The sequence below is a fragment of the Alnus glutinosa genome, chromosome 9 (assembly GCF_958979055.1).
Source record: "Alnus glutinosa chromosome 9, dhAlnGlut1.1, whole genome shotgun sequence".
NCBI classification, from domain to species: domain Eukaryota; kingdom Viridiplantae; phylum Streptophyta; class Magnoliopsida; order Fagales; family Betulaceae; genus Alnus; species Alnus glutinosa.
Genome location: NC_084894.1, coordinates 23,130,701 through 23,145,909, shown reverse-complemented (window position 1 = coordinate 23,145,909; position 15,209 = coordinate 23,130,701). Strand labels below are relative to the sequence as shown.

General features: G+C 36.5%; 2 protein-coding genes across 3 annotated transcripts; one reads left to right on the top strand and one right to left on the bottom strand.

Moving 5' to 3' along the window:
* The first annotated feature begins 4,293 nt into the window (after window positions 1-4,293).
* On the top strand, window positions 4,294-7,852 carry LOC133877930 (serine/threonine-protein kinase PCRK1). Of its 2 annotated transcripts, none has more exons than XM_062316383.1 (4): window positions 4,294-4,870; window positions 5,845-6,105; window positions 6,509-6,631; window positions 6,857-7,852. In XM_062316383.1, exons 1-4 carry the CDS (start codon window positions 4,493-4,495, stop codon window positions 7,421-7,423), a joined length of 1,329 nt encoding a protein of 442 aa, XP_062172367.1. In that variant the 5' UTR covers window positions 4,294-4,492; the 3' UTR covers window positions 7,424-7,852. The 2 variants fall into 2 exon arrangements, with proteins under 2 accessions (XP_062172367.1, XP_062172368.1); XM_062316384.1 differs by having other exon boundaries at window positions 4,858-4,907; window positions 5,838-6,105.
* A 3,245-nt stretch (window positions 7,853-11,097) lies between these two features.
* Window positions 11,098-15,007, bottom strand: LOC133877064 (probable serine/threonine-protein kinase PBL10). Its single transcript, XM_062315300.1, has 7 exons — window positions 14,753-15,007; window positions 14,428-14,601; window positions 13,284-13,609; window positions 12,855-12,990; window positions 12,621-12,763; window positions 12,381-12,504; window positions 11,098-12,169 (listed from the first exon to the last, which is right to left on the bottom strand). The coding sequence occupies exons 2-7, from the start codon at window positions 14,477-14,479 to the stop codon at window positions 11,733-11,735; spliced, it is 1,218 nt and encodes a 405-aa protein (XP_062171284.1). The 5' UTR covers window positions 14,480-14,601; window positions 14,753-15,007; the 3' UTR covers window positions 11,098-11,732.
* Window positions 15,008-15,209: the final 202 nt, after the last annotated feature.

Sequence of the window (15,209 nt, the reverse complement as noted above, 5' to 3'; positions counted from 1 at the left end):
CAAAATGTTGTATCAACAGAGAAAATTCTCTCAATCCAATTTATTAAACTAACATCTATTCTTAGATAATGTGATTCTCACATATATTTTTTGATAGAATTAATAAAGCATGTTAAAAATGCGTGTAAGAATCATGTGTTTTAATAACACATATTAATTTAATAAACGGATTGAAAAAAAAATTATCGGATTCAATTTGGACAAAAACTTTGTGCCTTAAGTTTGAACTATTAGCCTTCATGTTGAGAATGGATTAAAATGTCCACATCACTTGTTTTACGTATCTCCTGGCAATGTGGCTGCTGTGTTCTTGTTTACTTCATTGGAGTGGTTTGCAAACCTAGAATGATTTTCGTCGTAAAATAATTTTGACGAAATCATTTTTTAAAAAAATGATTTTCTTAAAAATATTTTTCGGTGTTTGGCTTGCACGAAAAAATTACAAAATGCAAAAATCAGAGTTTCGCAAATGCTGCCGGAATCTGGCAACGTTCGGTCACCGTTGTCCGATTCCGGCACCGGCAGGATACCGGCGACCGGATGTTGTCCGGCTCCAGCCCGGTTGGATTCTGATGATCAACAATTGCTAAATTCTGACAATCAGATATCAAACGTGCGTGTAAGAACAAAGAGTTTAATTTCAGAAAACGATTTACGATTTTTTTTTCGAAAATTAAAGAAGCTTTTACGGTCAAACTGAATACGATTTTCGTTGACCATTATTTTCGCCCCTACCAAACACCGTAAAATGCCGAAATCATTTTTTAGAAATCATTTTATGCCGAAACAAACGGAGCATAAGCCAGGGCAGAATCCCCTCTCCCAAGCCATAAGCTAGTTTTTCAAAAATTTAATAAGTTCTTTAAAAAAAAATATTTTTTAAGAGGAAGATCGTTAAAAATTAATTTCCTCCTCCCCCACCCTTTTTTTTTCTTTTTTCTTTTTTAGTTTTGCCCCAAACTAAAATTCTTGGTTCTGCCCCGTCCCAAGCTCCAATTGGTCCCATATCCATATATATATATATATATATATATTTAAAAAAATCTTATAACATGAATCGAACCCCCTTTTGTTGTTGGCGGGCAAAACTTTTTAGTCTTCATTAAGTTTTTTTTTTTTTTTTTTTCCAAAACTTAAAATTCTAATTCCAACCCGAAAGGTAGGGAGGAAAACTAGTGCATAGATCCATGAATTATAGGTTGAAGTTACTTGACGGAGAAGATGATGCTACTGATGTGGACATGTATTTTGAGATTAACCAATATGGAGACTTGCTTGTAGTTGAAGAGTACATGATGCATCTACTTGTAGCAGCCGGCAATTCTTTTTGGTAAGGTTGTTGTTGTCTTCGCCTATAATGATAATGATTTGCATTGAGTTGTGTATTTTTTGAACTCCCTTTCATGCCCACTTCTCCTCTCTCTTCCAATTAGGAAACTTCTAGTTGTATGATTACTTGTAAATGTGAATCACAAGCTCCCAAAACATTTTCATTAGTTTGTGATTTTGAATTACAAGCCTCTCCACCAAGGAAAATAATTAGATTTTTTTACAATTTTTACTATAATTTCCTTACTCATTTAGGTTTCTGTAATTCTGTCCATGTTAGTATCGTGTGAGACAAAATGGATAACAAAATTAACCAATAAAACGTAGTAAGTGTTACGTTAATTTGTAAAAAACTTATAATAAAAAATATAATACCCTTCAACACTCTCCTTGAAATACTCGTTTGTGTGTATATACACACTCCTACAAAGTCAATTTTGGGTTTTTAAACCAAAGCCTACCTCGTGGGCTGCTTCTTTTTTTTTTTTTTTTTTTTTTTTTTTTTTTTTATATATATATATATATATATATATATATATATATAAAGAATCAAGAAATGCAAGAATACGAAACAAATTGTAAAGAGCTACTAATAATAATTTAAAGGGAGAAAGAGAAAATAGAATAAACACAGATATTAGAGGGTTTGGCCTATGGCCTACATCCACACGTCAAAGCCTTTTATTGGCTATATCTTTTATTGATTCATTTGATTGTATACAAGACTCTATTTATACTTTATTTATAGAGAAATAATATGAACGTTACAAGTTTCTCATACTTTTATATTAACAACAATAAATTAATTTTTTCATCTTGTAATTATAGTATCTTGAGCGCTTGTAACTCTTTTCTCTTGAGTTCTTATAACTTTTTTTTTTTTTTTTCCTAATTGAACAAAGAAAAAGGGTTACAAGAAATGATCATTCCAACTTCTAATCCAAAAGGAAGAAGAAGTGGGCAATCCTATTAATAAAAAATGGGTGAGCTCCTTAACATTAGACCCAAACCAAACAGAAATAGTGTTGAAATATATACAAAATGTAGAAAATGAGACAAATAAATGACCCGATCATTTCAAAGGGTTGCACAAGGTGGTTTCAAAAGTGAAAGGAAAACAGATTAGGACAAGCCCAACTGCATCCCCACTTGAGACCTGCAACAACCACCTAAAGATGGCAACAATTGTAAAAACGCTGTTAAAGTTCAAAAAAAGGACTGCAGACAAGAGATAACCCAATACAATTTCAAATACAGAAGTTTTCTGTGAAGGAAAACAAAATCCCAACCAACATAAAAAGAAAAAAGAAAAAGAAAAAAAAGAAACACAATAAATAAAACAACAATTGAAAACCGGCTACGAGAATACAAATGAAGCATCTTTATAGAATTCATATGACAAATTTTCTCTTCATTTAGCTAAAAAATTACATTTATATATATATATATTTTAGTTATATATCTTTTTCTTTCAAGCATCTACATCCTACTCTCTATTTTATCCATACACTTTCACTATTTTAGCTACTCGACTGTAAGTAATTTTTCATCTAAATTTGAATCCTCGTTAGCTAAAATAAACCTTTCGATTAACCAAATATGAATGCTCTTGCATCTTCGGTTAAAATATTGCACTCACATGCGAAGAAAACCTAGCCAATAGGGTCAATTGCTCCATTTGCTTTTCTATACACATGATTGATTTTAGTCCACAGTTTAGAAATATCTTGGACCAGAATCCCCTTAAGACTCTTTCCATTTAAATATTATATACGTTATTAAATATAATAAAATAAAATCTAAACCAATAAATAAATCATTTTCATTTTACTTAAATAAAGATGATCCTATTCCGACTTAAAGGGACGGAGACGAATCACCTCAAAACGTCCATTAAACAGTGACCCAATCCCACAAATGTACATATCAATTTAATCTATATGATAGATATGTGATCTCCTATTATTTTCTTTGGATTACGATTTATCATAAATAATAACAAATTCCAATTCTGGCTTACATCAGTCTGTATTTCCCACCCCATTAAATTAAATAAAAAATTGCAACTACAGCAAGATGCAAACCAAAAGAAAAGAAAAACTAATATTTCATGCTTTAGCCTATTTTCAAATAACTTATTCTGTTTTCCATTTTAATAATTAACTCTATGCATTTTTTATTTTTTTTAAATCCTTGTATAATTCTAATAATTATTCCGAAGAAAAAAAAATATAAGAAAGCAAAAAATAAACACTTTATTTGATAACACTTTTTTCTTCTTCTTTTTATTTTTTTAAAATAAAAACATTAACAAACGGTCCAAAATATAAAATACTTAAAATTGCTTTTATCTCACATCAAAATAATTTTTCAAACAAAAAATAAAAAATATTAACAAATTGAGGAAAAAAAAAAAAACCAACAAGTAAGAAAAAAAGTGGCACCCAAGTGGCTGAGAGTGCTGGTCACTAATTCAAACCCAGTAGATATACTATTATTTTTTTAAAAAAATAAAAATTCTAAATAAGTTTTTTCTTCCTTACTTTCTTTATGTTTTGCTTTTTCGTTGAATTTTTAAGACATAATTAAAATTACGCAAAAGTTCTGTACCAAGAAAAGAAAAGAAAATCCCTTTTCTTTTTCTTTTTTTATTTTTTTATTTTTTTTATAGATAAAGAAAATCCCTCTTATTAAACCCTTCAACTACCCGGGGGCCCGTCAACGGTGTCTTTTCTGCAATCTTTACACGTACTCCCACCCACTCCCTCCAGTCTGCAGAGTCACACTCTGCACTTCCCTCGTGATCCCCTGACCCTGCAACACGACAAATGGGCCTTATTGGGCTTTCCACTCCCAAAACAACCGCAACACGATAAACCGAAAAACCTTTTTTTTTTTTTTTTTTTTTTTCTAAAAAAAAAAAAAAACCAGAAGAAAAACTATATTAAGACCGTTCTCCGTCGATCGGTACACTACAAGTAGCCGCCTAATTTTCAAATATTAATTCCACATTCTTGAATGAATCTATTCGCTGCCTCACCAGTCACCACTCAGCAGCCCCTCTCTCTCTCTCTCTCCCTCCCCCTTTGACTCCTTCTAGTCCAATGCTTTATAAACAAATCTCTCTAATCTCTGCGGTTCGTAAAGTTCGACAGTTCAAGCAATGAAGTGCTTCCACTTCAACAACGGGGAGAGGAGGGACGACGAGGACGGCGGCGTCGTTACGAGGGCCGCGTCGAAGGTCTCGTGGACGCGCTCGCTGAGCGTGGCGTCCACGGCGAGCACGGCGGTCGACATCTCGGACGCGAGGGACTTGTCGGACCCGGGCGGGTTCTTTGAGTTCCTGACTCGGCGACGCGCCAACGATCTGCGCGTGTTCACCTTCGCCGAGCTCAAATCCGCCAGCAGAGGGTTCAGCAGGGCGTTGCTGATCGGGGAGGGAGGGTTCGGGTGCGTCTACAGAGGGGTCGTTAGGGTTTGTGAGGGTCCCGATTCGAAAATGGAGGTTGCTATCAAGCAGTTGAATCGTCATGGTTTCCAGGCATGCCCTTTCCTTTTTTCCACACGGTGTTTGGAATGTATGTGAATGCTTTTGTTAATATGTTAGAAATTTAGTTTTGCTTCATTCTTAAATTTTGGAAATCTTGTGCGTGTTTTGCTTAATTGAGAATATTAGTCAACAATGCTTCATAATTCATTGCTAGGTGGGGTTGGCTACACCCACTCTTATATGCTTGTTACTGTGTTCGCTCATGGGCCATGACTTTTTGGTTGCGTGCGCCCCACAATGCTAAATTCAAGAATTTGGTGCTTATTGGGTAAAGATATGATCCGCCTCGTGTGAGCGTATGGTTATAACACTTTTTCTTTTTTTTGATAAGATTATAGCACTTTTTCATGTTGAAGAAACAGTGTGATTTGTTAGATTTTTAGAGTAGAAGCCATTGTCTCAATACCCATGATCTAGGTTTACTGTATTTGGGCAGGTGCTGCTTGCTAACGGAAATCATTATATAATTAAGAATATATATATATTTTTAAAGGAGAAATACTAAAAACTACATTTTTATCTCGCTTTGTCGATGTGACACTGTCAATTAGTCCTTGGATTAGTCCTTGGATTAGCCCTTGATAAATAAGTAAAATAAAAAATAAAAATCAAAGAACTGATTTACAATGTCACATCAGCTAAATGGGATAAAAGTGAGATGAATAGCGTTACTCTTTTTGTAAGGATGATTATATCTAGAGTAATGCAATATACTGCACTCCCATTTCACTGGGTTGATCTGGTAGTACCCATCAACTCTTGATTTTTTATTTTTTTTATTTAACAAGGATTGGTGGGCATTGCCACATTGGATTGGGATGAGATGTGGGACTCATGGGAATAGTATGTAGCATTTCTCTTATATCTATGTTTCAAGGTTGAGCTTTTGGACACTCGTTTTAAGTTATGCTTTATTCTCTAAGGACATCTTATGGGACTTTTATCTTTTGCATTCTAGTGTTCAGGGGCATAAGGAATGGATTAACGAGGTGAACTTTTTGGGAGTGGTCAAGCACCCAAATCTTGTCAAGTTAGTGGGATATTGTGCAGAAGATGATGAAAGAGGGATGCAGCGACTTCTAGTCTACGAACTCATGCGTAATAAAAGCTTGGAGGACCATTTATTGGCTCGAGTACCTTCGCCTCTCTCATGGATGACCAGACTAAAAATTGGGCAGGATGCAGCCCGTGGTTTGGCTTACCTTCATGAGGAAATGGATTTTCAGGTACACTATTATTGTATACTTCAGAACATTGCAGTCATGGTTTATAAGCGTCAACAAGCAGGGGCTCTTGTTGTTTTCTTGTACCTCATTCACTTGTGCCCACAAATTGCTTTTTATGTCTAGAGTGATTGCATGAAAGCGCCCTTATTCTTCAACAAAAAATGGAGTAAAAATCTTAAATTAACCAGATTATCTGCATGTTTTTGTTGCAATTTATTTCTACCACAATTTCCTGCTATGATACGCATTCTTTTTTCAAAGAAATGAAAAGGTGGAAGATGCCTACAAATATATCTTCTACGGGTTTTTGCATAGGCTGCAGCCTGATTTTGTGGCAACTAGGTTACTTTACTCAAATGCATGAGGGGTCAATATGATTTTGATCTGTATCTAATTGATGCAGCTAATATTTCGAGATTTCAAAACGTCAAATATTCTGCTTGACGAGGACTTCAATGCAAAGCTCTCAGATTTTGGACTGGCTAGACAGGGACCTGCTGAAGGACTCGGCCATGTTTCAACATCAGTAAGTGGTTGGGTGCAATTACAATGGATTATCTTTTTCCTGTCCTCAGAACTTCTATAAATTAAGGTGGTTATGATAAAGTATGGAGCCTGTGCGGATTTGCTGACTGCCACTATTTCACTCAAGATATACTTTTAAATTGAACGTCTCTGACTTGAATGATGAGCTTTAACTCTTGCCTGATATGTGGAACATATATCTTACTTGTTATTTTTCAATAAAAAGGTTGTAGGGACAGTAGGTTACGCTGCTCCAGAGTATGTTCAGACTGGCAGGCTTACTGCTAAGAGCGATGTTTGGAGCTTCGGTGTGGTACTCTATGAACTTATCACGGGGAGACGAGCGGTGGAAAGAAACCTACCCCGAAGTGAGCAGAAACTGTTGGAATGGGTGAGACCCTATGTATCAGATTCGAAGAAATTTCACATTATTGTAGACCCTCGACTTGAAGGAGAGAATTGCATTAAATCGGCTCAGAAACTTGCATCCCTGGCAAACAAATGTCTAATGAAGCAGCCGAAATGCCGGCCTAAAATGAGTGAGGTGGTTGAGATGCTGGGAAACATCATTGCTGAGGCGTCAACTCATCAAGATGAAGATGCCCCTCAGCCTGTCATCGAAACCGAAGTTAAGGAAGAAATCACAGGGGAGACTGAGCCTGAGGCCACCAAGCAGGGGAACAATTATCGAAAGAAGGTTTTTGATATCAGAGAAATGGTCAGCTTGAGAAACAAATCATTTGGCAAGTTAGATTGGAGAAATTGGACGCCTGGACTTGTGAGAACTTGGTGACGGATAAGCCAGCTTCACCCCCACCCTACTTTTCTGGGATGGACGATGGATGTAGATATATACATGTGATTCCTGGAAACATATACCCTTTCTCTCTCTCTCTCTCCGTGCTTTGTATTTTGGAGTGTAGTTGTAAATATTGCATGCCAAGGAAGCTGCATTTATGAGGCATGCTTTCACATATCCCTTGAAATGAAATGACTCATTTCATGTTCAAGATTATATTTCACATATCTAATGGTGAATATGTTACTGTATTATTTACAATGATGTGACATTATGTACACTATTAGATACAACAAAATAAAATCTTGACCATAAAATGATTTCTTTCCGAAGAGGATGGTATTCCGAGCTTTAAGTTCATTAGATCATACCTGTTTAGAGGTAGCATTAATGAATATGATGGCTATCTATAGTCTTCCTATACGCTTTGTGATTGTGTTCTTTGCCAGATTTTCCATTTATTCTGTGTATTTGGATGTGGTGGTGTGTAGAAAATGAGTGAGCTCTAAAGCCCAAGCATGGGCCCAGAGTCGAAGTAAAGCTAGTGTTCTTTTGGGGGAGGTTGCTGAACGATAGAACGGAAACCCAAACCTTATATAGTGGGGTCTAGTTTGGACTTATCAATGGCTTTCGAGTTTCAACCGCATCCTTTCCACCAAATGGCATCTTTATTTTGGGATTGGAACTTTTCAAAAGTCACAGCAAACAAAAATTGGACAATAACTTGGTGAAATATCGGGGGAAAAAAAAAAAAAGGTCTTTTGGTTTTTAATCCGTTTAAAAATTACTTTTTTGGTTAAAAAAAAAAAAAAAAAAATCACTCCCCCCGTTTAATACATTTAAAAATCACTCTCCGTCACTGTGTGTCAAAATTGCCAGGGGCGTTTCTACCCATTAAAAACATAATAAAATGAACAATTTATACCCATTAAAATTCAAAATATATCCAGCAAAAAAGAAAAAAAGGTGGGTGGAGGCCATGGCTTACCAGGGAGTGATTTTCAAACATGTTAAAACTCAGGGAGTGCTTTTTTTTTTGGAAACCTATGGAGTAATTTTAAATAGATAACAAAATCCACATATTTAGGTCAGATATAATAATTAAAGTCTTAATAACTCTATCGATTAAAACCAGGTCATATAGGCCCAACTTGAGGCCCATCTTTAGATTTACTTCCCAAATCGGCAACTCTCGCCCTAGCTTTGGGGTAAGTGGGAAGTAATGGGAAGAGATCCCACTACTACAGGCTAGCCGGGCTAGAGGAGAGATATGTAGATCAGCTTGCCAACAATTTTATGGAAAAGTTTAAGCGGAGGAAGGGTTTCCTTAGAGGGAATACTTATGATTTAACAAATAACAAGTACTTAATGAAAGTTATAATAGAAAAAGTCCAACTCTCTATTTTAACTACTATTTATCCTATATTCTCTCCAACAGATTCACTATTCAACTCTCTACTTGCATTTAAATATTATTTCTCATTCTTTTTTTATTATTTTTTTTGCCGACACTCAATGAAATAAGAAATATTGAATTTTCACATATTCTTTGAGCTACATTACACTCAATACATAAAACAATTTCCATTCACTTTCCAGCAAGCTTGCTGGCCTAACTCTATAGCTAGTGCAGATTTTCCAGTTTGGTTTCGTATCTTACATTCTGAATTTCTAGTAATTTAATGAATTCACAACCACTCAAGTGCAGATTTTAATAAATTCGCAACCACTTCTGTTTACAAGTGCAGATTTTCCAACAAGCAATTTCAGCAGAATTTCCAGCAACTTAATATAGCAATTTATAGCAGAATTCTTCAATATATAGCAGAATTTCCAGAATTCTTCAATGAGATTCAGTACACGAGATCCAAGAACAAAAGAGAACAAAAACAAACCATCATTCTAGATGAATTAAAAGATTGGATGAATTAAAAGCCTTTATAACCCAAACAAAGAGTTGATGCACTCCAGAAAAGACTGGATTCCACATTTTAGACAGGGACAAAACTCCCCTGAAAAGAATACCCAAAAGAGTAGATTATACAATCTGCAAAATACCACAACAGCAAACAGAAAAAACAAACTACAATCGCAATACACAATCTGCTATTAACACGGGTGGATTGCGTACAAAACAACTCGAGAATTAAAGCCCATTTCCTCGTGCTCTGAGACTCCTTAAAACTCCGGTTGAACAAAACTGAGGTTCAATTTGGTACCAGGGGTGGATTGCGTACAAAACAACCAAAAAAATGGCAAACTAAACAAAACAGGGAACAATGCGTTTACCAGCCGCTCAGCTCCGTCGCTCAATCTGTCTCGTCTGCTCCGTTGCTCTCTCTCACTTAGCCCTCCGCTCAGCTCCGTTGCTCTCAAAGCGGCTTCGCTCTCTCTCGCTCAGCCCCGTCGCCCAACTCTCTCGCTCTGCTCTCTCCCTGTGAAGCTCAAGCATTTTCATTCGGGAATGATATTCTAGATTTTATCTCAGAAATTGATTAGTTTATTATGATGATGGGAGAGAAATCGATTATTTTATTATGTAACTGGTGAACAGTGAATAGCCAGTGTTGGCTTTTCACTGTTTCCATGTTAAGAAAAAAAGCTAGAGTGGCTATTCTGTTGGATGAGAGAAAAAGCTTATAATAGTCAAATTTGACCATTTTGGTTAAAATAGCAAGCCTGTTGGAGATGCTCTTAGAGAGTTTGATTGACTTTCGCTCAAAGGTTGCTCAAGCGAGACAGTTGGGTTGATCAAAAGGATGAGATGTTGCTCCATGGAAATTCCCGAAAGCTTTGATAGATATTTCAATCAATCGAAGTGATGAAGTCTGGTCAATAGAATTTTCAAAAAGGTTCAATCGGTAGTTCAATTGATCGATCGAAAAATGCGATCCTTTGTTCGATCGATCGAACTTTTAAGAAAGGCATTTTCGTACTTTTTTCATTGTTACAACCTACTTCTCTATTAAGCTTAGTAAGGATGGAATGGCGACTATAAGTTGTATTTTCTCAGTTTTTTCAAAAAGAGACTCAAAGAGTATTTTCTTTACTTTTCGTGCAATTTCTTTATTTATTTTTTATTTTTTATTTTTGGAATTTATAGAAGAATTGTGAGTTATTGTACTTGTAGATTTATCTTCTCACTATGACACGCTGCATCAAGGAGCTTGCGCCTTAGATTTCTAAAACAAAATTTGGGAGAGAAAAAACTCACGAATATTTCTAAAATTTTCATAATTTTATAAAATCCAAAGATGCGGCTAGGGTAGTATTATTTGTTGTAAATTTTTTCAATATTACATAATATTTAAAATTGAATTAAATTTGGCAATGCCAACATTTGATTACATTTTCTTTTTGTGTAATTTATCAAATCCATAAACTTAAGTATTTGTTATATTTTAAAAGTACATAAAAAAAAAAAAAAAAAAAATTTGAACTATTCATAGAAGCAATAATTCTTAATCTCTAACAATTTTGATGTTTGGTGAACATAAAAATTATATGGTAAATGTATAATCCAATAAATAGAAAAGTTATTAAGCAGTATAATAATACTAACAAAAATCACACCTAGTGTAACCCCCCCCCCCCCCCCCCCCTATCTCTCTCTCTCTCTCTCTCTCTCTCACTTGGGTGGTGCTGGTTTCCAAAAGTAGACAGCCATCTTTTCAGGAAACATATTAATTAATTGAAAATGTGCTTTACAAAAGTCAAAAGCTCAAAAGTTTCATAGACTGAGAACATTGCTTATGAATCCACGTGTGCCTCCCTCAAGTTCAGCTCCTGTCTGCTCAGACTTTTCTGGTGAACTTCATCAATCTACACCAACTTATTTCTCTTCTTAGATTGCCTTTCTTTTTCTTATTTCTAGTTGTTGCTCAGAATAGAATAACAACTTCATAATCACAAAGAAACAATCTTCAATGGCTGGATTTTTTTCTCTTTTCCTTCTTTTGGAAAGAACACATATAGAGACGTTACAGCAAACTAATACATGTAAATGACAGACAGACCAACCTAACAGTAAAACAAAAGGAAGATATTCCACCCCAGGCTGAAAGAAAAAGGACAGCTATCTGTAGTCATCATACAACTGCACTTGCATCCCTATTTTCCAAGCTGTTTCCAAATGTTACAAGCATATCTGCAAGACATACATCATTGTGGCATTCCTCATGTTAGAAGCTCACCAGGAAATTGTCAAGTGATGTTGATCTTTTGAACACAGTAGCCAAAATATGATCTGTACAGTTATTAGCAGAACAAGAAGCAGCTTTTCTCAAGTTCTGCTATTGCATTTTCAAGCATAAAGAGGAGAAGCGGAGGGCCGAGGGTAAGCAGCAGGTTTCCTTTCCTGGTGAGTATCATCTGCGCTTCGTCTTCGAGTCCTGGGTCCGTTACTCAAATTTTTCTCCGTACCACCAGTCTCCCTTGATTCCTGGAGCTGCTCCAATGCTGTTACAACCTCATCCATTGTCGGCCTGAACTTGGCTTCCACGGATAGGCATCGCAATGAAAGGGTCGCTGCCTTAGAGGCAACATCCATTGTATATTGGCCTTCAAGACGGTTGTCTAGGATTCGGAAGATCTTACGTTTGTTTGCAAGGTTGGGTTTAGCCCATTCTACCAGATTGTGCTCTCCAGACGGTCGATTCTTATCAACTGCTCTCCGGCCCGACAACATTTCTAGTAGGACAACCCCAAAACTATAGACATCACTTCTGGTAGTAAGATGACCTACCGTTGGCAAAGTGCAGATATTATCAGAAGAGAATAAATAAACTCAATGAAAATTAGAGGACTCATAATTCAAGAGTACATAACCAAAGCACATGGCAAACACTCTAAATAGAATGGTCGTCTGCTACAAACAATGCTAGTGTCTAAAAGAATAATCAGGGAAACTGGATAGATTGAGAACCTGAAAAGTGATGCATATGAATTATACCTGTGGCTAGATACTCGGGAGCTGCATATCCGTATGTCCCCATAACCCTGGTAGAGACATGACTTTTATCACCTGTCGGCCCATCCTTGGCCAACCCAAAATCAGAGAGCTTTGCATTGTAGCTCTGTGACCACATCAGAAAAGAAGTTTTTAAAAAAGAGCTAGCAAAAAGGTAAAATGATCCATCACAAGAGCCCATATCATAGGACGTAAAGAAGACCTACTTCACGAGCCACATACCGAATCAAGCAGAATATTAGAAGTCTTGAAGTCACGATATATCACTTTTGTTTCAGCACTATGAAGAAAGGCAAGCCCCTTTGCAGCACCAAGGGCAACCTTCAGACGGAGTTTCCAAGAAAGAGGCTGGAAATAAGAACCCCCTGGTGCAGCCACAACTAATTTTGTCAATTACATAACATAATCAGACCTATTTAATTCAATTGCTTGAAGATATGTTATAGAAGAACTCACTCCTGAATAAATGATTTTCCAAGCTGCCTCGGGGCATGAACTCATACACCAGTAGTCGATGTTCATCCTCTAAGCAATAGCCAATCAATTTCACAAGATGAGGATGATAAAGCTGTCCCAGATAATTAACTTCCGCCTGTAGGATCAGAGATATCACAAGTAAATATGTGCACTTCAAATTAGGCATGTTGTGAACCAAAAATATAAAATGAAAAACTGAAAATATTCACTGGTTGGCATGGAAAGTATGGAAGTTGCATCCTACAAGACCACTTGTGGACATCTAAAGGAAGCGGCATATGAATTCTTATGAAGTCCAACTCTATCTGATCTAAAAGTTCGCGGCATTGTTTATTTAAACATCAGTAACGACAATGAGCCAATTCTCTATTTGTGCAGAAGATTACAAGGAAGGTAAAACTCACTCACCAACCACTCCCTGTGACCTTGAAAACTTTCTTGATTAAGCCTTTTCACAGCTATAACCATGCCAGTCCCAGGCTTGGCAGCAGCAAATGTATGCTCATCAATCCACCCCTTAAAAACTGAGCCGAAACCACCTTCTCCTAACACACTATCAGGACGGAAATTCCTGGTGGCCATTTTCAGTTCAGCATAACTAAAGCTCTTCACATTGGAGGACTGCAAGATCTCACCCTCACTTCGAGGAGTCAAAGGCGTTGAAACTGATGAGACCTTGCTACTCGTACTGCTAAAATCATTTCCATCTGTGCTAACATATTTCGAATTTGCCCCTGCACAAGTAAATGCATAATCTCTACATGAATTAATTGCCACGGCATATTACATGATAAATTTTCCATGTTTTACCGAACTCATTTCCCTAATTTCTAGGTTGATATCAGGGACAAAAATTTATAAAGACCGGAATCTTATGACCTGACAAAAACTTCACTATGACTTCACCACATTTGATAACCTCCTTATCGTTGCTCAGTACAAAAACTAAATTAGAGGAGCAAAATAAAACTGCTAGACATGCACAGCAAGCACCTTTTTGTTGCACCTGTTTGATTGCCAAGAAATCTAAGAAAAGGGGTATTAAAAAAACGCAAAACGTAAAATCTCAATTCCCTTTCCTTGCGTGCGAATTATTAGCAACAAAACACAGCAAAGTGAAAAGAGAACAACCACTAACGTGTCGAGGATATCCAGATTCGCAGGATACTTGTCAACATACAATCCAAATGAGGTAATTTTCTCAACTACACCTACCCAGGAAGAGGAATAAGCAAATTGTCAAACATATGAACAATTCCCCAGTGGAAACAGAATTCCCAAATATAGGACAAATCCATCTCGCCTAACCAGAACCTTAATCTTATCCCTCTTCCCTTGTTCTCCAAATTTTTATTTTTTTAAAAAAACATAATAATTTTGAACCATTCATACCATAAAATTAAATTCGAGGGGAAAAATCCATATATCATATAAAAAACAAAACACCGAAATTTTCTGTACGATCAGTTTAAACTCGACGGCCGCATCTACAAAATGAAATAACTACACCATTATATTGGTCATTTAAAAAAGAAACGAAAAATCTGAGTACCTGTGTTACATGGGCTCTCAGCTTTAATTCGGGCACTCAAGCAAACCCCCATCAAAGCAAATTAAGCTTTTGATTTTACTTCCTACAGATCACAAAAATTTGACACTCAGCTGCAAAGAACCAAACTTTGAACGGTAGAACCAAGCAGATCTGGGTTGCGAATGTAAACACAGGCTTTTCTACGAGAATATAAGAAAGTTAGGTCTCATCCAGAGAAAAATAAACGTCTCCAATCGATTGCTTTTAACTGCAAGTTCAATTTGTAATAGAAAAAAGAAAACAAAAACCCATGAATAACAAAAACATAAAGAATTCAAAAACCCACCTCCTTTTCAGCGAAGCCAAGGTCGATTTTTACACGCTGTGCGAGAGAGAGGTGGGTTTTCGATTTGAGTAATATTCTGGTGGCTGAGAAGCTCAGACAGAGCTTTCCCAAAGAAGAACAAGTTGACAAAGCTGAAGGAAGCTATGCTAAGCTTTGACTGCTATTATAATTAGAGAAAAGAGAGAGAGAGAGAGAGAGAGAGAGTTGGAAGGTGCCGGTGAATTGCATTAATGGTGGACTGGTCCCGCTCTCTAGCTTAGCGTTTTTATACTTTCTCTAGCTTTCCCGTCTCTCTATCTCTCTTCCGAGTCAAGTCAGAGCAGATAAGGCAGCACAGAGCTGCTATCATTCTTAGCCGTTCGATTCTATGAAGATGGCTAGCTTGTCTACTGGTGGTGGCTTCGGCAAATGGACCCGCTTGGCTTACCAGCTTTCAGACCAACCCAGTGGCCTCTTC

Bases quoted from the DNA above. Each gene is read 5' to 3' on its own strand.
- LOC133877064 (XM_062315300.1), bottom strand. From the start codon at position 14,479: ATGGGGGTTTGCTTGAGTGCCCGAATTAAAGCTGAGAGCCCATGTAAC. The intron at 13,610-14,427 runs GTACTCAGATTT...TTACTTGTGCAG, and splicing joins TGAGAGCCCATGTAACACAG to GGGCAAATTCGAAATATGTT. The intron at 12,764-12,854 runs GTGAGTTCTTCT...TGGCTGCACCAG, and splicing joins GGAAAATCATTTATTCAGGA to GGGGTTCTTATTTCCAGCCT.
- LOC133877930 (XM_062316383.1), top strand. From the start codon at position 4,493: ATGAAGTGCTTCCACTTCAACAACGGGGAGAGGAGGGACGACGAGGAC. The intron at 6,106-6,508 runs GTACACTATTAT...TAATTGATGCAG, and splicing joins ATGAGGAAATGGATTTTCAG to CTAATATTTCGAGATTTCAA. The intron at 6,632-6,856 runs GTAAGTGGTTGG...TTCAATAAAAAG, and splicing joins TCGGCCATGTTTCAACATCA to GTTGTAGGGACAGTAGGTTA.